The sequence below is a fragment of the Accipiter gentilis genome, chromosome Z (assembly GCF_929443795.1).
Source record: "Accipiter gentilis chromosome Z, bAccGen1.1, whole genome shotgun sequence".
NCBI lineage: Eukaryota > Metazoa > Chordata > Aves > Accipitriformes > Accipitridae > Astur > Astur gentilis.
Genome location: NC_064919.1, coordinates 44,308,342 through 44,333,824, shown reverse-complemented (window position 1 = coordinate 44,333,824; position 25,483 = coordinate 44,308,342). Strand labels below are relative to the sequence as shown.

The 25,483-nt window shown below is 40.4% G+C and overlaps 1 protein-coding gene across 1 annotated transcript in view; it reads right to left on the bottom strand.

Annotated features, from left to right (window-relative positions):
• Window positions 1–25,483, bottom strand: part of SLC28A3 (solute carrier family 28 member 3) — a 43,612-nt gene that overhangs the window by 3,761 nt on the left and 14,368 nt on the right. Inside the window, exons 3-14 of the mRNA XM_049795147.1 lie at window positions 22,463–22,554; window positions 20,859–21,048; window positions 18,724–18,868; window positions 16,926–17,039; window positions 16,052–16,129; window positions 9,747–9,827; window positions 8,679–8,759; window positions 7,513–7,638; window positions 6,174–6,304; window positions 5,191–5,359; window positions 3,335–3,532; window positions 120–201 (exon numbers count right to left, since the gene is read on the bottom strand). Of these exons, the coding sequence (XP_049651104.1) occupies window positions 120–201; window positions 3,335–3,532; window positions 5,191–5,359; window positions 6,174–6,304; window positions 7,513–7,638; window positions 8,679–8,759; window positions 9,747–9,827; window positions 16,052–16,129; window positions 16,926–17,039; window positions 18,724–18,868; window positions 20,859–21,048; window positions 22,463–22,554 (1,487 nt within the window). The remainder of the gene's footprint in view (window positions 1–119; window positions 202–3,334; window positions 3,533–5,190; window positions 5,360–6,173; window positions 6,305–7,512; window positions 7,639–8,678; window positions 8,760–9,746; window positions 9,828–16,051; window positions 16,130–16,925; window positions 17,040–18,723; window positions 18,869–20,858; window positions 21,049–22,462; window positions 22,555–25,483) is intronic.

Here is a 25,483-nt window from a genome sequence, read left to right as displayed (position 1 = left end):
TCTCAGCAGAGCAGCTGCTTAGCCCCTAAGGCTGCTAAGCTTCACCCACAGCCTGTTCATTTGGGTGTTTTCTTCGGGATTTGCTTGCCAAATAAATTGTCTGTGAGAAGTGTTCTTACTCAGGCCTCCTATTACCAGTCCCAGGGAGCCGAAGTTGGCAAATCCACAAAGACCATAGGTGGCAATGACTTCAGAGCGAACCTGGAAAACAAACACACATCCTGTTGAGTGGTTTGAGACAGCTTGTGCTGATTTAGAGGTCTGAAAACATGGTATTGCAGCGCAGGGCTCCAAATCACTCCATTTTGCTTGGTTGCTGCCCCAGTGTGTGGCTTTCCGCAAGCTAGGCTCATTGTCTTGCTGAAAGGTGCAGGCTTTCGTACCCACTGCCCATGTGAGGACTCATAAACCGTGTGTTGGTTTTACTTTTCATGTACATTGCTGTGCCTTGTTGAATTGAGTACTAGTAATTAAAGACAAAATATAATTCTTATCTTACTAGTGGCAATTTAGCTGCTGTTTTCTGAAGGTATGAGTCAGAGAGCTTTAACTCAGCTTGTTGTTCATAGCTGGACTGCCTCTATAGGCTGGGGGAAGAGTGGCTGGAAAGCTGCCTGGCAAAGAAATTCCTGGGGGTGCTGGTTGGCAGCCGGCGAATGTGAGCCGGCAGTGTGCCCAGGTGGCCAAGAAGACCAGTAGCACCCTGGCCTGTACCAGAACTAGTGTGGCCAGCAGGACGTGGGAAGTGATTGTCACCCTGTATTCGGCACTGGTGAGACCACACCTCGAGTACCATGTTGTTTTGGACCCCTCACTGCAAGAAAGACATTGAGGTGCTGGAGCGTGTCCAGAGAGGGCAACCAAGTTGGTGAGGAGCTGCTGAGGGAACTGGGTCTGTTTAGTCCAGAAAAGAGGAGGCTGAGGGGAGACCTTATCGCTCTACAGCTACCTGAAGGGGGGTTGTAGTGAGGTGGGTATTGGTCTCTTCTGTCAGGTGGCTGGTGATAGGATGAGGGGAAATGGCCTCAAGTTTTGCCAGGGGAAGTTTAGTTTGGATAACAATATTAGGAAAAATTTCTTGACTGAAAGGGTTGTCAGGCAGTGAAACAGGCTGCCCAGGGAAGTGGTTGAGTCACCATCCCTGGAGGTATTCAGAAAGCACGTAGACAAGGCATTTCAGGACATGGTTTAGTGGACATCATTGATGGTTGGTCTCGATGATCTTAAAGGTCTATTCCAACCTAAATGATTCCATGACTCTATAACACTCTGTTGAAACCTCAAGTTTTGGTATATATCCCTGACTTCTTTGTCCCTGACAAGCAGCGGGATTCATGTACAAAGCTGCTCTGTGCATGCTCCACCCTGTATACAGAAGAAGAAAAGGGAAGTGGGTCTCCTAGAGAGTGGATGCTTTGATATGCTAACAGGCAGAGGGACATTATAATTTTGGAATCCCCACTGGAGACTCATTTCTTTCCTACCTTCAGGCACCTTCCTCCCCTTGGGCAACAGCATCTCAGTCTGGACCTCATATCAGAGACAAGTTTGGGTTGACCTTTGCCCCCATGGACGGACCCCTCATGGGACACAAAATTACTTTGGGTGAAATCAGGCTACAAACCTTGCCAACCTTCAGACAAATGTAGTTCAACCATTTGGGGAAAGGAGGCAACATACCTCACATATCTCAGCACATGGATTTTTGTTCCCCTGGCAGCTTTGAACTCCTATTTACTGTGTTTTAGGCCCAAGCTGAAGACGCCTGAGTGAGTGTTCTAGAACATTTCCTGTTTATTAGAAGTTTCTCTGTTTCCATTACTGTTTTATGAAAAGCAATTTGTAGAAATTTTCAATCCCTCTGCACATATGCAGGAAAAAGCTTTTCAAGTACCCACTCTACCTGCTTTTCCTAGAAAAGGCTTTGTGTACTGTGATTTCCCTGCTTTTATTTGCACTTTCCTCACTCTGAAAACAGGAAGCCTTGTTATTACTGAGTTCAGAAGACAGCTTGTTTGCTCGCTTTGATTGAATATCTGTGCCTGGATGTATTAGAGGGTTCTGAAACTGAAGAGAAATTAAAAGTGGAAGTCAAGTGCACTCTTACCTGAAGTGTTGTGCCATAATTAAAATGGTTACTGCGCAGTTTTTACTTCTGTTATGAATCAAAATTATTTTTATATCTTAGAGTTTTTTACTATGGAAGTTAATATAGCTCTTTATAGGTATTAAAAGTGAACATGGAGGTTCTGTATGACATCTTACTAAAACAAAAAAAAAAAAAAAAAAAAAAAAGAAAAAAAGGTGGAATATGGTTGATGGGGTCCGCATTTTAAGGTTGACTCCTGGATTAAAAAAAACCCTATTCACTCATTCAGAAGTTCAGAGCCATATTCCCCTTCTAGAACATAGCATGATGATAGTAGGGCAGATCAAAGGTCCACCTAGCCCAGGATCCCATTTCCAGGAGTTCCAGGAACATTGGTGATGGATGCTTAGGCAAACATGTGAGTAAACATGTGAGTATTTGATCAGACCACCTGGCTTTCTACCGCCACTTGTGAAATATGTACTTGTAATAAGAAACACAAGTGGTCAGGAACGTTTGCAGTTTTGTATGTAAGGCAGGTGTCCACAGCATCACACCAGATTAAATGAAGAATAAAAGCTGTACAAAAGGATGCTTCCTAATTAAGGGTACTCTACAGTAACAATTTGTTTTGATTTGAGGAAGAAAGTCCAGTGCAGGTGTAAAGCCAGATATTATGGTTTTCTTTGCCTGTGCTTAGAATGCGGACAAATTCAGCACAGGCTGTGCATGTGGATGTCGCACGGGGGAGCAGTCATGGCTGCAAAGGTCAGCCTTCATCACTGCATGCTCTTTGCCCGTGTGCACACAAGTAGGACGCCCTTTGTATTGCCACCCTATAGGTTTCTTCCTCAGTGCATTGTATCCTCCACTGAATCCTCCAGTTCTTGCCCAGGATTTTCTTGGGATAGTATCTCATAGGGAAGTGCTAGCTAAGAATGAGGTAAGAAGAAACTCACCTTCAAGGCAGCCTTCATCTTAAGTGCAGTGTCCCGTGGGACATTGCATGTTCCCCAAAACTATGCCTTCCTTTTGCTATGCTTGTTTGAGATAGCTAGTGTGATGATAGTCACAGCAGCCTCACAAAGCAATGCTTAATTTTCAAAATTGAACTCTGTCACTGAAAGACACGCTTTAGGGTAATATGCAACCATTATCTCTTTATGCCCTTATTAAAAAATAAGTTGAGTTTCAGCAGAAAAGCATTAGATCCAATAAATCTGTAGAATAGAAAATGTTACTTACAGTCATATACTGTTTCACACCATCAATGTACATGCTTCCACCCTTTTTTCTGTTGTGAATCAGTTTTGAGAGGCGCTCATAAGCCACGAATTCATTGAAGAAAGTTTTATAACCTAGTAGTCCACCAACAATAAAACTGTCTTCCCAGTCTACCCCCATCATGAAAGAGAATGGCATGAAGACATAAGCACAAATGTTCTGCAAAATATGTAAGACAAAGCAGGTCAAAAAATATGGTTGGTCAAAGAACAATGGCATGCTGTAAGTTCTCTAAATTTAAAATAAGGATGGCTTTATATCAGCAGAGGAAAATTGGTCTTGAATTCTTACTGCCAACATGTCTGGGAGACAGCAGTTTTAGGAGTGCAGTATGCCTGAGTAATTTTTAAAAGACTAACCCAAAATCTAGATAAAACAAAATAATTAGCTATGTCCCTGATTTTACACCTAAGGTAAAACAAGTTTCTGTGCCTTTTTTCCCCCCACAATGGCTTCAGATTGGGCACAGTGTTTGAAGCAAAGACTGGGGGTTGAGTTAAAAGAGTTGATAAAAGAATTGAGAAGTCTAGTTCTTCTGCTGATTAAATCAAGTGTGTTAATGAACATGCTTAATTACCAGGTTATTGGACTCCAACTGGTGTAAACAAACGACTTGTCTCTGCATAAAAGTTGTGTATCTGACATAATTAAAGCTGTACGTTTTTGCTTAGCTTTACAAGTTCTATGCAAATTTTTAAAAAAATTCCATATCACAGTATCGCTGATTTTTATATAAGAGAGAAAATAGCTCCAGCTGTGAAAGGGCTTTGTCAGGTTGTCCTTAATGAATGTAACTGAGGTGTTTAAGCAGTTACTATTCCTGTTTGGTTTCTCTGCCCACAAAAGGCTGGAAGTTAGTGCCTCTCAAAAGGGATGGATGGCTGAATGCAGCATGTCTGTGGGTCTCCACTCCTTGTGGGTTATCTGTCTGTCCAAATCTTACTCCATCTAGCAGTTATTAAAATACCAGCCTTTGCACATGAATGTGGCTGAGGTATGCATACTTGTGCCTTTCCTTTGCTATGGGTGTCTGTGCAGTGGGATAACGTATGGAAGCTGCACAGGGTAACATCTTAATATTGCTGAAGCCACATCTGCTATGACTGACTGCCTATTCAATTCTGCAGCACTTTATTGCAATGTTACATCCTTGGTTCACACAGGACTTTTATCAGGAGCTTGCAAAACAAAGAGTTCAAAACCATTGAACCAAGATGGTTGCACTGGGTCAAAAAATGAGGTATTGACCTAGGTTAAAAAAGAAATCCTGTTTAAAACCTGTTTCCTCAGCTGAATGATTTGGGTGCAGTTTTACAGTGTAATTGTGTTCAGAACTAATGGGTATTGAGTAGGTGTGGGTTCAGACTTGCCCCAGTGTCCTTGTCTAAGTGAAGTTACGGAGCATTAAGAGCTTGTCGGGGCTCTGAAGCTAAAGCCACTTTAATGTTTAGCTGGAGAATATGTTAATGGCCTGGCAAGTGTGTAATCCCAACAGATCTGCTGCACTGCCCTGTCAGAGGAGGCAGGTATTAGCATACAATGCTCTGTAAACATACTCTGCTAGTTAACAAGAACACCACAGAGGGAAGGTACACATGGACTAATGGATACAGAAATATTTACATGGCAACAATTTTCCTTTGGCTGTAAAGACTTTTTTTTTTCAAGAATATGCACGTAAAAATACACATTTCTAGATCATATTAAAAATAATCACACACACCACCACCACCCCCAACAAAACCACACAGGCACTTAATTTGAGAAAGACAAATTATGCATGTATATAAGCTGCATGAAGGACATGGAGACCATACCTCAAAGTTCAGCTGTGGATAGTCAAACAGATTGCCCACCCAAGAGAGGGCTGAGTCAAGGAAAGCCAGCAGGGCAAGGAAGGAGATCAGATTCACGACAATGTTTGCTACCAGCAGGATGGAGGTAGAGGCACCTTGACTGGCTGCTTCCAGCAAGTTCTTTGATTCACTTTATCAATGTAAAGAAAACCAGAGTGTTAACATTTTTTAATTCAAGAACAAATCACAGAACTAAAAGTTACATGCACTTGATTAGAAAACTACTACTGACGCTGTTTGTTCACTCATAGGGAAAAAAAGGATGAGGTGGAGTAGGTTTTTGCTCTTGATCCTCATGGGAGCCAGTGGGAGGGTATGCTTTTGTTGCCCTGAGGATGAATTCTGGCACATTCAGGGTTAGGCACAATCTGGATCAGGTCTCCATACTGTGACTGCCTGTGGCTCCACTGGGATGGGGGAGTGGGCATTGCTCTTCTTTCAGGCACCCCTTGCCCCATCTATTCATGAACAGCTCCTTACAAACCTTTTTCCTTTGCCTGTTGTTCTCAAGGCAAGTGAGTGTCCCTGAAGATGGGCAACAAGTTCACTGCTGTCATTGTTGAAATGATTGCTCCACTTTTGCTTTTGTATGTTTGCATTTACAGATTTATTACAAAGCAAAGAGCAACAGAGTGAATGGAAAAACCTCTTGGTGGCTCACCTCAGGTAGGCATTTCCCTCTTTCTCTGGAGAGTTTACTGTCTGGCCCAGGTCCTTGTTGTCTCTGTGCCTATCCCAATGGGTAGTGATACCACCACATGTTGTAATAGGCCATGCTGCACCTGAATGCACAAACTACTCACTTGGGGTATATTGGTGTGTAATTAATTTATTGATTGCACATCTATCAAGTACTACCCCTAAAGCTTATGTGTGAGGAGTTATTTTTCCAAACTCCATTTTTGCATAGGGGTTACTATTCAATAGAGCCTAGATCAGCTTACCCTTTTGCCATTTGTAGGCCACCCCTCAGAGTTAGTCTTGGCTTTTCAGTTTCAGGCCAGAATAGTTTGGAGGTGGCTAATGATGCTGGTGCTGACATGACAGAAGCAGTCAGTAGGTGGGAGGCGGAAACCTAGAATTCCGTGTGACAGAAAATATGCTGTGATAACTACATCATGCACAAACATAGAGAAAAGCAATTAAAATGGTTAGATGCTTGGATGATTTTTCTACAGGGGGTCATTAAAAAGTTCATATTGCTCATAAGGAAGAGAATGAGCAATACAGGAGAAAAGCCAACTGGAGACAGGAAAAGTCTAAGTAGTGGAAAGTATGCAGTAATCTTTCCAAGAGGCAAACTGCTTCACTCCTTTCCAGTGGCAAGGCAGAAGGCAAAAGAAACAACAAAAAGCCAGATCCATCAAGTGTAGCTGGGCGTAGCAGGTGAGCAGGTGACTGAGAGCCAGCCAGCCTTCCTTTACACCCCCTGCATGCCCTGTAGTGGCAGAAAAGTGTTTTTGTCCCTTGAAGTTGTGTTTAAAAAAAAAAAAAAAAAATTTACATGACCTAACAGAAAGTCTTCGATTCCTCTTTCAACCCTTCTTCCACAAATTTCTACACAAAACAACTTCTTTGCTAACTTGCACAGTATTTCCATCTGTCCTTTTCTTCTCTTACTCTCTCGGTCTTTTTGGCCAATAATCCCTTCTTACCTCTGCCTCTCCACTGTATTTTATTCATATATGGAACTAATATATTTATCAAACATCCCACAGTGACTCTGATCATAAACCACACCTGTTCTTCTGCCTTTGTGTTGCCAGCCCCTTAGCAGATAAGATGTTTACTACCCATGTTTGTACAGCATCACTAGAACCTCAGTCACAAGTCAGGTCTTTAGGGTCATATGGCTAGCAACAGTTCCTGAAGGACTTTATCTATATCACTGCCACAGAAGTGGGAGGGTTGATCAGTTAATTAGTATATTCCACATGTCAGTTCATCTGGACTGTAGGAAGGTATTCAAATCAGTCATTTCCATGCAGCTATGGCAGGAAGTCTCTCTGCATTACTTAGGTAGGTGTTTGTGCTACTTAACAGTATCTTGAAGGTCAGATCTTGGTATCCTTTTTACTGTCAGAATACAGGGGATTTTTGTGGTTAATTCTTTCAGGAAAAAAAAAAGAAAAAAAAAAAGAGAAAAAAAAAGAAAAAAAAAAAAGAAAAAAAAAAAAAGATGGGAATGACTCAGGTATAATTCCAAAGCATTTTAGCTGGGCTTCTATACTGACTTGATTTCAGGTCAACAGTGTATTATCCAGTTCTCTTTCCCCATCTTACCCCAAAAGAAATATATGCTCCTAAGACACTTCCAGCAATAGTTGAGAATCCTGCTGTCATGACTGCATGGAGTTCAGATCTGGTGATGTATGGTAAGTAGGGCCGTACCAGGAGAGGAGACTCTGTCTGGAAGTGAAAAACAACTATCAAATTAAGAACCTCCTAATAAACCCGCAGAGGTTTATTTTATTAACAGGGCAGAAAAACAAGTGGCTGCATCACACTTTGTTAGGTGTCTTTGACTAATTAATCTTAGCGCTAATGAGTGCTCTGAATATTAATAGGCTGGGGGGTTTTTACCCTAAGAAGGAAAATTGTACCAACATCCATCTTGTCTGAAGACAATGTTTGCTGGTTTGATGTCTGCCCCAAAGGTCCAATGAAACTGCCAAGAAATCCTAATCCAATTCTGAGTGAGTTAGGGACAGCACAGGTAAGGCTGTGTGTCAAGGGAAATGTGTACTAGCCACTATGGGCAGCTTAAAGCTCCCAGCCCCTCTGGCATATGTGCAAGCATATGCTGGAGGCAGTGTCATGAAGAGGTACTTGTTTAAATCTTGAAGCACTGGGATATAGTGATGCACCACTACTAAATAACTGATATGCTAATGTCGCTTTTGGGCTTGGATGCTACTTGGTCATCTTTCCACATTGCTCTGAAGCCTGGGACAGACACTGCTGTAGTGCAGGTTTAATGGATTTCCCATTAAAGTAGGCTGGTAGACTGTCCCATGCTGTTGTGGCTAAGGCCTTGCACAGCCAGCCCTGGATCTCAGTTTTCTGCATTGTCTGTCTCTCTTGCCCTTGCCTGACCCATATGCCCTCTTTTCACCCCATTTGCCTTTTCAATTGAAAAAAACCTGAAATTGTTATTTCCTCACAGCCTCGGAGTAGTCTGGCAGTCTTTTTAAGAGAGACCTATGACCTACATTTATGCTTGACTTTCTGTTGGGAAAACATACAGTTTCCAAAACCCACCCCACTGTGCATCACTGCTGACATATGAACGTATTGGAATTCTGGAAATCAACCACTTGTCCTGCTATATTGGAGTCCTAGCTTCATATGAAATGATGATTTTTTTATACACAGATGCTCGCTGAGCAGCAATATTTCACAATACTAGGTAGTCCTGTGCTAGCATGTTTTTCTATGGTCCAACTCACCTGTCCGACAAATATGTTACCCGCAGCTACCAGAGACTCAACAGGAGTTGTCCCCATGAAAATTTGCATTATCCAACCAACCTAAAATGATTAAAAGAAATAAACAACAAAACACATTGGCCTGCCTGTTCCATGCACTTGTTGAATTAATCATGTCAATGTAAAAGTTCTGAGACACCTTACAATATTTCCTGAGTTAATGATTTCAGCTTCAAGATATGGGACATTCATTTAATAGTAGTATGTTGAAAAAAAGCCAGAGGAGGAATAATTTAACAGAATGGAGAATACCCCAAGCTCCTCCTGGGCACTAAATTGTTAAACTAAATTAATCAAAGCAGGTATTTTGATGTGTCCTTACCACTTATGTATCTGTCAAAAGGACTTAGATCATAAGAAGATAAAAAAAGGTGAAATTTAGAGTAAGGCTAAAAATGCCTCATAGAAATTTTAGCACAGTATTTCAGCTAGGTGAAGTTTGTGGTGTTTATGTAACAATTCTGTGAATGAGAAGGACAAAGGACTTTTTAAAACTATCTTCAAATAAGGTTTAACTACCACCATGCAGGAAGATCTTTTCCCTCATATGTTAAGTACACTGGGTGGACAGGGCAGAAAATGGACTTTTGTGGACTTGCTCTTATCTGGGGATCTGTGATAGGAAGGTATACACAATTGCTACTGCAATGCTTAGTAGGAAGCAGAAATCCACTGTCTGGGATGTAAGCTCCCTCCTGCACTTTGGGGGCTGGGAAAGGGCCAGGCAGAAAGGAAGATGCCAAGTATGGCATCTAAACACAGGAACACTAAAACTAGCCAGGCAAATCTAACCATTACTATGATGTTAGCAATAAAACCAGGTTGCGGGGAGGAAAGTGTGCTACATGATGCCAGTTAGGATTTTACAGTGGTAACATTTGGAACTATTTCTAGGTTAAAAATAAAAAACTACTTTTCATATGCCTACCCCTAAGCAACTTGGTCTGGGCCAATGCTACATTTTGGCTGCATGTGTGCAAGTAGTCTCCCACACTAGGCAAATGAATATCTACTGGCAAAAATTCATACCTTTCCAATGAGCCACTGCATGAATCCAATATGGTAAAGCATAGACATTACTGTGCTGAAGAAAACCACAATTGGCAGGACCTGATTTGGAGACACAAAATCATTAACACTTCTAGAGTGATTTTCCTTTCCTTGATTCTGTAGGCCATTTAATTTTTGAAAAAGAGGCTCGTGTTTTTGGAGATATACTTAGAGATATTGAAAAGTCATCATTAAGTTTACACTTATGCTGTACAATTTTTAACCTTCTAGACTTGTTGTTTATGTTTGTGGTGGAATTAACTATTTTTCATGTAGCTATATAGTTTTCTAACAGGACTGCGACAGTTTCAAAACTGTCTGGTTTAACATGATATGCATTAGTTTATAGCCATGTTTAAGCCAGCTCAAACATTTACTGGGCAATGGCATCTACAAAGACTTGGATATGTACATCTGTAGACTTTGAAAACAGTGAACAGAAATATATACAATGGGACTGTGGTGCAGAATTCAGAGCTCAACTTCTCTGTGTCTGTGTTTAAAAACCACAGTTTAGACTGCTATATAAGCAGAAGTCGAAGAGATTTTGATTGCGGTTGTAGCTGATTTGATTTCACAGAATCAAGGGCAGCTTCCTTAGAAAACCCATACTGTGTAGCTGCCTTTTAATAGCACACTGTAGAAAAACCTCTTTTATTCTGCTTTATTTGTAGCATTGATTATGATAACGTGGAGTATTCAAGAGCTCTGTAACTGTATACAGAGACAGAATCTGTTTAAAAACAAATTCATAGGTGTGTATTTATTAAATATAAGAAGTGAATATAAGTACATTTCAGTGAATACAGAAGGAAAAATGTTTTCCTTAAACATATAATTTAAAAGAAATGTATGAATGCCTAACCCACTGTCTGAGGGGTTATTAAATGTGTTGTTTTTTCATCCTAAATAAAACTAATATCACTTGATTCTTAAGTATGTTAAATACACAGGATCTCAGCATTTCTATGCTAGTGTACAACAGGAAGAAAAATTCCCCCCAAAAGGCTCAAAATTAGGCAGGCAGATTAGTTACAGTTAAAACAGCACCACTAACACTAAGAATCTTTTATGTGTGTTCAACTGAGGGCATACTGCATTATAAATAAAAGCAAGGAACAGAACAAAAAAGAACAAAACACTGTGTTAGTTCAGGCCTTTTCAGTAAATAGAAGCTGTGGCTTTCTAGAGGAGAGTTAGTACTATCAGCAATTTTGATAAAGGTTTGGAAACTCAATTTAGATGATCAGAAACTTTCACTGAAAAGACAGAGTGCAATTCACAGATATCGTTGTGCTCTTCAACAAAGTTAACATGAGGCTGCTTTCTCGAGTTTGATTCTCTGATCCTTTTAGCAATCCTTTAGGGGTGGTTTGCCATGCAGCGATAGCAGAAAGTTTAGTTCAGTAAAAGTAACACCTTTCTCCCCTGCCTTATTTTCTCCTGCCATTTCACCTCCCTGTTCCTAAGCGTGTGCTAGCCAGAAAGGCATCTGGCTTCCAGGCAACTTCATACTCTAGCACAAGTAGGGACCACTGCCATGCCCGTAGGGAAATAGGTCTGGAGAGGCTGTGGGCAGACATACAAAGGTCAGCTGTCTGTACTGGATGGTAAAAACCATAAGCAAGTGTCCTCTTGTCTTTTACTCCAAATGGATGAGAAAAGCTCTGCAGTTTGAGAGCTGTGGTTTGGTTTTAGCTGAAGGAGTGAGAAGACAATGTTGTGCGTATGCTGGGTGGCAGCTGGCACCTTTTGACAAGTTTCTTGTGCACATTCATCTGAAAACAGCTTAAATAACTTTAAAACATGTTTTTCCATTTTTGCGGTTGCAGGCATTTCTTGGATGAAACATTTGTCTTTACAAAACAGGGAGTTTGTTTTCCAGTTGTGATCATTTGTGCCTTGACTGCATAAAGAAGTTGAGGACTACTTTATAACTAAACCTTCCTGCCTTAATCCCCAGTGACTTAATGTGGTATCTGTTATGTTACATCTTCATCAGAAAAGCGTAGCAACCATTTAATTACAAGTAATTGTAATGATTTATCATGTCCAGACCAGCTTTTATCTAAGGCATAACAATATCACGTGGGAAGTACTGGCAAATTATTACTCTAAAATAAGCAGAATGTTAATAAGCTACTTGCAACACATGGCATTGCGGTGGGGTTTCAGTTGTGTTGTCTGCAGAGATAAATGCAGTGAAAAGCACTTGAAACATGAAACAACCAGTTCAACTGAAAAAAACCAGAACTTTTTTACAAAAAGGCTCCCCACGGTGTTAATACACTGGAGTGTTAAGTCAGTGGTTTTGAAAGTTGGGAGAGAGAACAGCCTCAGGAAAACTCCTTCTGTCCCATGCCTATATAGAGGAACCACGTCCTCTCCACCAGCCCTGAGAGGAGTTTTGCCTTTGTGCTGGGCCCACGTGGGTTGCACATTGCGGGTGGGACAAGATGTGGAAACTGATGCAGGACTGTCTTCTGCTCCCCATCCTCTCCTTCCCCCTCTTTGCAGTGCCAAAACCAGGGGAGTAGGTGACACGGGGTCAATAACATCAGAGGGCTCTTTCCGTGGGTCTTAGGGCTTGGGTAGCAGGGCTTGTATGTCCAGGCAGTACCTCGATGGCAAAGAGCTGTGCAGGGGCATGGGAGAGGGAGCGGAAAGCTCTGGTGGTGCTCCAGGGTCAGGCACCTGGCGAAGCACTCGGAGGGCAAAGGGAGCCCAGGCTAGGAGCAGGTCTGGGGGGGGTGGAAGGAGCCCAGCCTTGCTGGAGCTGCGGGTACAGGATCTGGGGAGATGAGGAGGGGAACAGACTATGCAAACCTTTGTATTTGAGGAAGGGTCTGGAAGGCTAGGGGATCGGGGCACAGTCATATGTACTCAGAAGCAGGACTTAGGAAAAAAGGGGGCATGGGGATGATCCAAGGAGTCTGAGAACAGCTTCCCTCTGTAACTATGGGGCTGTCGCACACCCTACGTGTGTAAGAAGATCTGCACAGCAGGGGAAGGTCATGGTGGAACACCAGCCTTAACTGGCAGTGTTTCCTTTTATGGTTAAATGTGAAATGTATTTGGAAATAAAAGGTCAAGAGTCCCCTTTGTTTTTTTCAAAGAACATGCACTGATTGCATGAAATTGCCCCTAAGAAAAGAAAAGCTCTTAAACCTCATTCTTCTGTCTCATGGACTTCCAGTTCCCTCTTTTTGCTGCAGTGCCCTTACCCTCTGAGTGCCAGAGTCTGCTTCAAAGATGTGGGTACTCTGAACAAGAAGTGACAAAGAGATTGTCTCCAACTTGCTTCTGCCATTAAAAAATTCACCAGTTTAATTTGGATATACACACACCATTATAGCCTGTAGGTAGAGACAGTTGTCAACTCTGAGAAAAGTGGGGGGAGAGCTGCAAAAGTAAGTATGACAGGGAAGTCATATGGACCTCAGTCATATGGACCTACTCCTCAAAAAGGGCTAGCCTGTTTCCATATGGGAGGAGTGGATGGGTCCTGCAGTGTAATTATACTGCATGGTTAAACTATTAGAATTATATTTCTATCTGTGTACAAACTCGTGTGGAAATTTAGTCTCCAGTACGTATAGTTATACATACTACATATCTTTAAACAGTCAAGTTTTAACTGATGAATAAATTTAACAAGAACTCTGAAAAATCCCACAATAATTCAATGGAGAATTTGTACCAAAGAGCTCTTTAGAATTACATTTATGTGGCCTACAATTGTTGCAGTTAATTCTTCCCATAATATAACCTCTAAGAAAATAAATTCTTTAATTTGTATTTTTTATAAACTGGGTAATTTCATATTTATTATAAATTCTGGAATATGGTTTGACCTTACTAAAGAGCTACTTTCCGGATCATCATTATTGCCTATGCTACATGCAGTGCAGAGAGTTGAAATTGTTGGCTGCTCACAACTCCTCTCCCATTTGTGGCTTGATGTTCAGGTTTTTCCTTATGTTTCTTTAAAGGAGAAGTTGCTACTGATGTTTAAGGAACATCCTGTTTTCAGACACTCCTAAAGCCTGACCTTCAAAGTAGCCTTTCTCAGGGAGCCATAATCCTCCTGGCATAAAAAGGAAGCTACTGATATAACAGAAGTCTCATTTCCCACTTGCTCGAAGCAAACTTTGCCTTTCATAGTCAACAGGATAGATGACTTAGTACTAAGAGGTTTTTTCTAACTACTTAAGTATTTGGGTGCTTGTTTATGTGGGCAAGTGTTTTTTTCAGAACTCTGAAACTTTGCATCTACATACATAAATATGCATTTAAAATAACCCAGTTTATGCATGCAAATGCATGTATTTATGACTAATCAGTGCTTCCAAAACTGTGTGCTTAAAGGCTGTAGTGGGACTGGTCAGAATGCCCAGTGGGTGCACACAAGGGATGTGTCTGATCTGGTAACTGTGTCCAAGTTAGCAGAAAACTGAGCTGTCCCTGCATACTACTAAGGATGCAGTATGGATACAATTGGGCTCTGACAGTTTTCTGTGAAGACATACCCTACCACTTCTCTACTCTCTCTCAAGAGTGAAGGCAAGATTGAGCTGTTTCTCTTTTGGAGGGCACTTTGAAATATCTAGGGGCAAGATTTGGACAGCTCAGCACTACATGCAAACCTCATAAAATATCTGAAAGACACAAAAAAGCACTTTTGACCATCTTAATCTCTAAATAAATGACAAGCATTTCAAGGGAGAATAGGCTGGCTGTCACTGATGTTGGCGAAGAGAAATCACTTTCTACAGAAGGACCAGATGGAGCATGTTTTGGTGCTGCTGTGCACTTGTCTGCCACTCTGTTTACCATATATACTCCTATACCAAGACATATGCAGCTCTGAAAATCAACTCATGGGTTTTGCTTTCTTGTTTTTCAGTGTGAAAATAACCTACTGATCCCTGTTATCCTCTTCTAGAAACTCCACATGTCTTCTGCTGTCTTATCCCATAGAATAAGACTGATGGATGTGTGCATACACAGAAGCAAATTTTCGACTGTCTGATCCCTGATTATGGCTTTAGTCAGCAAAGTATTTTGCATCAGCACTGAGGCATTAAAAAGCACCTTGAAAAAAATAATATTCATAAGGCATTGTGGAAAAACACAGGAAAAATAGCATTGGGGGTGGGCATTAAAACCATTTCATCTCCAAAATTTGTAATTGTGAATGCAAATTGTCATATAAGTGCTCAATAGAGTAAAGGTCAGAGGGCACTGGAAAGTGAAACAAAACATACAAAAATACTGCAATTAAAATATAGTTTATATTTCTTCATAAAATGCTTCATTTTTTTTCCCCCTCAAAGATGTTCTGACTATTCTTATTAGCAGCATATTTTACATGTAGCATCTTCTTTCTTAAATAGTGAAAGAGCTAAGTGTGAAGAATATCCAGCTTGGAATATCACCTCCAGAAGAAAAAAAGATAAAAGGTGTGTAAGCCCATGGTCAGGTGTCTGAAATACCAGATAGAAGAATGATCTCTGAGAACGTCCTGATACATTTCTCATGGTTGGGGTTTGGGGTTTTTTTTTTTTGCTTTTTATGTTCTTGATTCCAGCCTTAGCATGTATTATGGCATGGGCTATGTGTGTGAGCAAAACCAGACAGGATGCTGGTGCGTGTTAGAGAGCACAGAGCACGTAAGCTGTATTCCGACAAGCTTCCCGACAAGGTCTGTAAAGGAGAGCTGTGAAATCTCCCTGGGATCTTATTAATGTAATAATAATGTCATGTAATTCTTCCCGCTTATGCATGGGCAGCTTCTACCCCTTCTACCTGGTTTAAGTGTATATCTAGGCTTTCCACTTCTACAGGGGTGATGTCTCTGAGGCAGTGGTCTGCACAGCAGTTTGGGATAGAACAGCACAGCACAGCACAGCACCTTTACTTGTGGAGAGGTGGGGAAGATAGGCTGGAGGTAATATTTCTTTCAGTGACCCCGTAGGAGCCTTTTAACCTATTCCTTGTAGAACCATATCCCCAAATCCTATCTACTTGTATTATATGTTGTTATACTTAGACTAAATAAGTGTAACCTAACCCAGTGTACAGCAGTAAATGAAGGGCTTTATGTGGGGTTCCCAAATTTTCTGTTTGGAGTGTCACACAGTAAGGAATAGTTTACTTCTTAGCTGATTTCTCTGGTCACTGCACTGATATCACAAGACATACAATGAATTTATTTCCCAGCCATACTGTTCCTTTTTCTGTTGTCTATCTGCCACATACAGCATATATAAAACCTGACTTACCTTAAAAGCAAAGAAATGATTCATATATTTCTCACCGAACACAAACTTAGCACCTGTGTCAGAGTACTCCAGAAAGGTCTAGGGACAGAAAGCAAAGAAAGTTAGACATAAGCTTCAGGTCCTTGCCAAAAACTAAGCAAATATTGCTAGCTGTGTTGCAGAGATCTGGTGAGGTCCAAGGAGCTTGTGCTCTGCTCTGTATGAGTCCAGGCTTCACTGACAGTGTCTGGCTGAACTGAGGGTCTGTGCTCTGCTCTGCCAAGAATGCAGGCTGCTTTCAGAGTACGTAGATAAACAGCAAGGACATAGGGCATATTTTCCTGCAGTATCCAACACAATAAAGGCCATAAGCTATACTAAAAGAAGAATTTCTTTTTTAATCCTGATACAGTGGTGCATTTCTACACTCCCTCTCATGCAAATAAGTGCAGTAAATGATAAAATGATACAGTTTAAAATGGAGATTTAATGGCTGAATTAATGAGTTTTGAAAGGAGTAACCAAAAGCTAGCCTAAAAAAATTAATTTTTTAATTCTGATACAGTGGTACATATTTATACTCATGATGCCAACATATGCAATTAATGATACAGTTTAAAATGGAGATGTAAGTTACAATTTCAGGCCAAGGATGGTAAAGCCATTAAGAAACAGGGTCACTTTGGCCATTACTCACCAGCCTGTCCCACATGGTCTTGTGGGACTATACAAAAAAGAAATTAATTCAGGTAGTCAATTACCTTTCTAAGAACTCGTTTTTTCTCAAGACAGGAAAACATCCAGGGCAAACAGACCCTTGAACTGTCTAGCTGTTATGTGAGAGTCTCAAGACAGAAATTTATACAAAAAATAATTTTTTTGTCCAGTAGCTTACCTGTATCTGAATGCCTAGCCAGTTAAATACAGCAAACCCCACTTCGGTCCTCAGAATAAGAAGCCCAAGAATAAACTGCATTCCTATTCCTGAAAATACTGGTCTCCAAGCAACCTAGATGGACAGAAAAATAAAAATAAAGAAACCACTTGTTATTTAAATAAATAATAATTTACTTTAGATGTTTGTTACAATAATGTAAGGGTACTGTCTGACTACATGGTAGGATAGGAGCAGCTGCCAAAACAGGTTGTGCAAGACTTGGAGCTTGAATCACCTCTCCTAATTTGAGAGCTCTGCGATGTGGATGTCTCCATCTGAGCTAGCTGCTGAAAGCCTGGCTAGGTAAGTGTGGACATGCCCATTTCACCATCACAGACTGCAAGTAACCAAGTAGTAGGAAAAGGAGAGATAATTCTCCCTGTTCTACAGTTTATAGATGAAATAGACATAAATGAGGGTAGCAGACATTCTTCTTCTTCTTCTTTTTTTTTTTTTTGTTTTGTTTTTAAACTGGAATGGAAACGTTAAAAAAAATGTAATTGAGCATGCAGATTCTTCACGTAACTGGACTGGGAATAAGGAGGTTTTGCTACAGGGTTTTTTTGTGTGCTTTGGTAATTTCAATTTTGTTTCTGTTCCCCAGCTTTAAAGAGGGATGCTTTTGATACTTGAGAACTACTCATAGTTAGATACTGCGATTCATATGACATAAAGGCAGTGTTAGGAAAAACGGTGGCTGTCTGTGACCGGTCCCTCTTCAGTACACTGCAGATTTCTCTTCTGCTGCCTCAGAAAACAACTTTGTTTTGTGAAAGTTGAATCTGATTATTTACAAGGCAAAGACCTGAGATGGCACTCTCTAATTTATTCAGATGATATCTGAATAACACAAGCCAATTAGGTGTAATGAGGACCCATGGGAGAGCACAGGAGCACATGAGTTTTCACCTCAGTTGGAGACAACAGCAATTGTAAAGGATGGGGAACGGCAGGTCCATTAGTCTCTGCTGGGGGGGGGAGGGGAGGTTCTGTTAAGAAGGTCTCAGCACTGATGCAGGGGTGTTTAAAAAATGTTGGTGAATCTTGGTGACCTGGACAATGGATTAATACATGACTGATGAAAGCATGCACTGTGCAGTAGCTATTGCACTCAGGGGTAAAAGCTGAGGTGGGAGTTGTGGTGGCTGAAGTAACCCCTTTGTAATATCACAGCAGTACAGAGTGGACATCTTATTAAATTAAAATAAATGGCATTGACAAGTCTATGAAGGTGGGTTAGTGAAAAGCAAGGACCTCGGCTTGGACTCAGCTGCTGCATGTGCAGTGGGAATCAAACTCGTGAGGGATTAAGAGCTACACGAGGGAAGCACATCTCCAGTTCCATGCTATTTGTGTTGATGTGATGAGAGTGTCCTCAAATAAGTGCCAGTGATGTCCTGACAACTGCAGAGAGCTTCCTGTGGGTGGGAAGCATGGAGCAGGCCTGCTTCAGCTTGCACCAATGCTCCAGGAGCAAAAGTATCCCAATCTGTACCAGGGCTGGAGCAAAGGATGGGCGGTGGCCTCCCAGAATACTAAGAGATTCTGGTGCAGCCTGACACATGCTCCCCAAGATGTCAGAACAAAATTACTTTCATCAGAAATTAAATACATCACTGGGTTTTGGCAAGTTTAAATTTTGATATTCATGTGTTTTCTGTTACTCTTACTGAACTTGGTGCTAGGGTAGGGTAATAGCTTTTGAGACATTGAACAAAAAAAACCCCAAAAGGTCCAACATGGACTAAATACTCACTCTGTTTGGATATTTGGAAAAGATAAACATCAAGAGAACATACAGCACAAGCCCACCAAAGGAGATCAGTTGGCGGGATCCCTGTTTTGCTGTGTCAAAGATGAGCCAGCAGATGATAGCTATAATAAGAGCTGCATACAACACCCTAGGGAAAAAAAAGTGTCAGGCATGACATCCTGAAGAAGACCAGATATTCCTTCCCCTTCCCCTCCCCACAATATCTACAACTCTGCCTGTGAATAAACTCTCTGAGCAATGTATTAAGCTGAAACATGTAGCTCTACACAAGAAGGAACCTGCCTTTACTGATGCAACTCTGACAATAACATCCCTTGGTGGCATCCAGAAGAAATGTCTTCCAACTATGTCCCCAAAGCCAGAATTTGGGGAAACCCAGTAAAGCATGAATGATTCTTGTCTGGGTGTTATTTCTATTAAATGAAGTGTGAGAAGATACCCTCCTTTCTCACTCCACTCTCCTTTTTCTTTCCTGTCTTCATTGAATCTTTTCTTAGCTTTGGGCAAGACAGGCTGTGTTTTTTATGAATTGCACTGTGCTGTTTAAGTGGTGGGCCCATGAAACACATGCTATTGAGGAGCACATAACAAACTATTTACTTCTTTGTAACCTAATATAGTCTGCTTAGAAAAAGAACTTTCAATCACAACAATTTTAGCTATCTCAGAAACAATTAAAAAAGCCATGTGTACATCTGTGTTCAGTGTTTCTATGGTGCTCAGTGTCACAGAACCGTGTTCAGCTTGCATATTAAAGGTAACTATCACAACAACAGCCTGAGAGGCAAGGAAATACATCATCGTATTTACAGTAGGGAAAACTAAACATAGACACAGTTCTTTAATGTTACTTGTGTCTAAAAGTTGTTTAGCTTCCACTGATTTTACTGGTACGTAGATACCTAAATTCCATTTTTAGACCTGGATTAAATATATTGCAGGCCAAGTCCACAAAATGTCTTGGCCATTGCAATGTTGAATAACACTTTCTACACCTAGGAGATTTTCTGTCTCTTGGAGGAACCCGTGACCTACAGTGAAGCACTTAATCTGTGATATGTACAATTTAAGGATTGCAGCCCAGCACTTATTGCCCCTGTCTTGTTCCATCTGCTCATCAGGGCTCTCCTGTTCTGTTTGCTCCTTTCCCTAAAGAGGCTGTCAGATCATCTAATGGAGGTGCCTGTGTGTGACTGCTTTCTAAGGTGGCTCCTGAGCAGAAGGATCACAATCTTTATAGCATCTTTCTTAGAAATTCCTGGTCCTGTGGCAAAATAATATCAAAATCTTGAGAATAAGTTGGGACATCTTCCAGAACCCAGAATGACTCCTCCTTAGAGTTCTTTCTCTCTCAGATAGAAGGTGGCCCAGCTGAGATAGAAAGCATGTCCCAATTTCCTTTTCCTTTTTAATGAGATTTCATTTGGTCTTTTCTTTGGTCTGTGAGCCTCCTTTGGCTCACCATTTTCCCACGAATAACTGAAATATTCCTGATAACTGCTCAGGAATACTTGAAATAAGTATCTACCAGGCCTAAGTATCTACCATTTATGTACCAGATGAATGTCTACCATCCCAAATAAGGTTGTATGATCTTATTATGACACTAAATGTGGCTGGCATGTTTTGATTCCTGAAGGTCAAGTAAGAATTGCTATGGGAATACATGAAAAAGTAGTGTCTAGATAACACACTTCAGTCTTTAGCACTTTGCATATGTTAGAGTTAAGCTTTTTACAAACCTCACAGCTCTCTGAACAAGTGACAGTGAGGCATTTTCTGGCTTGCAGAATGAATGCAGAAGTCTACAACACATCTGAACTTCTGTGAACATGTTCTCCTGCAACCACAAACTTATCCTATCTCAATTTGAGGCATTTTTTTACCCTTTCTGTCAAGATTTTTTATGCCTACCTATTGTATTGCAATCTTAAAGGTGTGCCTGACACCTAGAAACTGGAAAATGTTTAATTATTCTGTACGTATTCTTTGATATTATTGCAATTAGTACGATCCATTTCCTTGTGCTTATGGGGGTGTCAGCCGAAATTAAACTATAAGGGTAAATTGACTAATGCTTTGTTGTTCTGCATAAATAGGAAGTAATTCATATTTACCATTTCAGCCAAAACCACTGTTTCTCCAGATATCTTTCTCCAGGGCAAAAGAATGCAGCAATTCTGTCTTCATACTTAGCTATTAAAAAATCCCAGCAGATGAAGAATATGGCTAGGACAGTGATGATAAAGAGTGGCAAGGCTCTCTGAAAATTCAAGCTGCAGGCTGCAATAACGACTGCCAAGTATGCTGTCACAGAAACAAGAATATACATGTCTGTTAGGTTGGTCTTTTTAAAAACAATAAAATCTTAAATTTAAAGGATGTGGTTAAAGTCAGGCCTGTGTTTATCTTTTAAGTGCTTTTCTGACTCTTGGCCTAAATACTGAAAAACTTTGCTTTCATAAGATAGTGTTGTTACTTACGATATGCTCATTGATATGAAAGGTGACTTTCATCTTGTCAAAGCAGGTTATATACTTTGGCCAAGCCAAGTTCATATCAAACATGTTTGTTAATCACTTGGGAAAATTAAACTACAGAACTGCTTCACTAAAAACTGTGAATTAAGAGCAATGGCTCTTGTTCCTTCTTTCACAGGAGGATGAATTTATCCAACAAAACTAGAAGAAACACTTAGAAACATTTGTCAATTGCCTGATTTGATGGCCCTCTCAAGTAACTGGGAAGCTTAGAAGTATTTTATTTCATAAACTAGCTGTGGAATGATTTGCCATTTGGCAGGTTCATTGTTAATATGTGCTGGCCAATGAAATACTCAGTTCTTTTAAATAATATTCTGATTTTGTCTCTGGCAAATAAGGAAGATCTACTGATTTTTGTAAGGCAAGGGTTTTTTTATAGAAATAATGTCTGAAACCCTGATATATCCTTAGAAGTCACTTGCTTTCTTGAGCCAGGATATATCTGTACTATGACAAAGCAAGACAAGCTGATGCTAGGTGGGCAGGATATTCAGCATGCAAGTGGCCCTTTTATAACATCTTTATGGTATGCTGATGGCTATCACAGACATATTTTAGGTCTACATGTTCTCAGTGTTCAAGTAGGAGGATCTCAAAATGAAACTTGGTGAACTGGAATGAAACAAACCAATCTACTGGCTAATTAGGAAAGGGACAAAGCAGAATATCTGAATGACTTTGCAGTGCATGCTGACATAAAACACATTTCCTCTAGTAAACATTTGCTATGGATATCGAGTGATATGGGTCAGAACAGAAAACTTCAATTTCTAGCCTGCTGACTTAAGTTCAGTCCAAGTTGGTGCCTGAGTCTTTGTGATTTCATGGGTTTGGGCAAATTCCTAAAACTCTAATTTAACAGGCCTATTGGAGGGGGCTGGTAATGGAGTAGACACAAAGACTGAACCACCTTTCTATCCCAAATGTAACTGCTGGTCAGTGTTGAAACATGCTAGAGGAGCAGTGTAGCAAGATCTATGGATTTGTTAAGTTTGGGAATGAGTGGAGGTTTTGCAATCTGGAGCTTTCTCTGGGACTTAATTCACTTTTACCTCCTTTCAAATGCATTCTTTAGGACAGTCAAGAGTTTTTGTGTCAAACAGAAGACAGGCACAGTCTATAATCTCATATAGGTAAATAAATAAGGCTTCAGGAACCCTGTATGTAATATACTGTACCTGTTATTAAAATTCCATAGATCACATAGTGAATTCTGGTTTTATGTTTCTTGCAAAATTCACAGGCTTTATCATACTTCTTTTCTAAATGCCTACGAAAACAAAACAAAACAAAACAAAACCCAGAACAGAAACTTAAGCTGTAGATAAAAAAGAAGAGCAATTTGCACAGGGAGATCAGGTTAAATTTATCAAAATTTCTCCACAGGAGTATGCTGCACTTGGTAAGTGTTAGATTTGGATCCCAAAGTGCCAGAGAAAATCGTGCTGACATCTGTAGAGCTTTTGGGGGGGACTTCTTTGGTTTGATGTTGGACAAGTAAAAAAGAAATTCTGGCAGGTATCTAATAGGCCGATCCGTCAACTATCTAACAGGCTGAAGTTAGCAGGCTAGTTCTGCTAGCCTCTGAAGTACAGCTCTTCTGTGAGGAGGTCTGTTAACGGGGTTAGTGCAAACTGGGTAGGTAGTTAAAGATTCAGTGCCCATTACTAGACCCACAAAGATTGTTAATACAGGCAGCCCAGCATTTCTATGTGGAGCAGTACTTGTGAAGGACTAAGGTCGCATTTGTGTGTGCAAAATAACCAATATCCATCTAAAACCTTATTACAGTGTGCATAGATATTTCTGGATATTTGAGAATTTGGTTTTTAGTTACATTAACTTTTCATCTAAGACTCATCAGTTCATGGAAGCTAAAATTATTTGTTATATTGGAATGTCCTATCCTACTATCTGTTCTTCCAGTTATTACATACTTCACTTTTGTTCTTTTCTCATCTCACTAAGTGTAACACAGAGTGATTTCACGAGGGAGGCTGAAATTTAGGGAAACTGGTTAAGAGATTTAATTCAACACAGATTTCCCATGTTAAGTATGCTGGTGACGAGGACATATTTCAGTTACAAAAGCTGTAGCTAAATAAACACCCTCGTATTGTGCAAGCTGAAAAAGAAATCATATCTATAGCTCTGTCTCTCTAAAGCGGTGCCTCACACCTGTCGGGGGATACAACGGGTCTGCGTAATGCCTGAAAATTCGGGAACAGCGTGAGCTTGAGCAGGTTGTAGCGTATCCTTGAAAGTCTGGAAAGATCCAAGAAGAGCGGTACAAAAACAAGATAATGATAAGAAGAACCATCCTGACGAACTCACCAATCATGAATTGTTAGTTATTAACTAAACCAATCATATACTAACACATACTGTGAAGAAGAGGATAAAAAGGTGTGTCAGAACAATCTGTCTCTACCGCGACACACACCCTACAGTCTATAAAGGCAACATTATATGTAGAGATGCTAATTATCCAGACTGTACTTATTTGGAAACTGGATGCAGCTGGATTCTGATGCACACCAAAACTCAGCATGAATACCCTTCTCTTCTGTGCTAGATAAAAAATCAATTAATTTAAAAGAAATTGGAGAGAAACAAGGATATTAACTTAATTCATATCAGCACTCAGAACAGCAGAGCAGGAACATAATCCTTCACTAGTACAAAGAGTAACAGGGTCTCTGAGAAATCTTGATTGCTTTTGATATTTCAGTTTTAGTTCTGGGAATTTCTGTTGCCTCATAAATCACAGCTCTTTTGTAAGAACATTAGGTTATCTACACGATCTTAGCAGAGAGATTAGATACAACAGGAAAAGGAAGAAAAGGAGAAATGAGAGACAGATGCATGAATAAGCCAGAGTTACTTTATAAAATTTACAGTTTGTCCATCAACAAAAAGAAAAGGAAAAAATGTTATCTACTACCTGTTACTGCTACTTATGAGTCCTTTGGGATTTAAAATTGTTATTTTAAGATTACAATTCCTTGTAATCTCTTCTTTGCTCTAACATCTCTCTCCCTTGTTATTTTATTAATTTAGGTGATTATCACTTTGGTATGAAGATATCTTAAATGTTTAGGCATATATGTCATGCATGCAGCTCTGTTCTGAAAGGTGGCAGAAAAAACATCTTTAAGAAATCTGGTTAATTTACTAAGGAAACAGTATTTTCTACAAGCTATTCCTGTAGGCTTGAAGTGCAGCATGTTGCTGATGGATTTTACTGAACCAAAGATATTGAAAAAAACAGGTATCACTTAAGCACATTTAAAGGAGAACTTTAACGTGAAATACTTGTATATGCCAAAACTATTCTTGCTTGCATTTTGCAACTCAGAAATCCTTTTTCTGGTCTGCATGTACTCTATAAATGAGTGTTAACATCTTGTACGTGTAGTGAATCCTTGCTAATCAACGGACTGATCTTTCAAAGGGGTTGTGTCTCGAACCACAGGCTATTCAGTGCTATCTGTTGAATGAAATCCATGACACATTTAAAATGGAGGCAGGCTTTGTTAATGTCCCTTTTGAGCAGACACAAGGAAGACAACAGATCACATTAGTGCCTGCTTTTAGGAGCTAATTTACAAACACACACACCCCCCCCCCCCCCAAAAAAAAAAAAAAACAAAAAACAAAAAAACAAAAAAAAAAACCCAAAAAAACAAAAAAACCCACAAAACCCACAACCAAACAAAAACCCAAACCTTGGTAGAGATATCATTGCCCTTGTCAGGTGCTCAACATAAAAATAAACAGAGACAAAGTGCAGAACCGGAGAGCACAGAACAAGCCGTAGCCTGAGTACAATCGGAATAGAACAAAGTGCTCTTCAGCTTCCAGCCTACAAGGAGCTTTCGCTGCCCTAGACAATAGTACCTGCTGCTGCTGAAAGAACAAGGGGACCTCGGAAATAGTAAGCCCTGTGAATTAAATCTTATTTATCCCTCGGGTCTCCATGGGAGTACAAATAAACAAGAATGAATAAAAAACGTCCATGCTTCATCTCTGCCCCAACTCAATCCATCTCTGTGCAGAGATGCCTCTTGTTGAGTGAGTCCTGTGGGCCCAGGTTTGAAGGGGAGAGATGCCACTAACCTTGTACAGCCATTTGTGTACCAACACTTGCCTGTGCAATTAGCTTACTTCTGGGGAGACACTGGATGCCTGCCACTGGA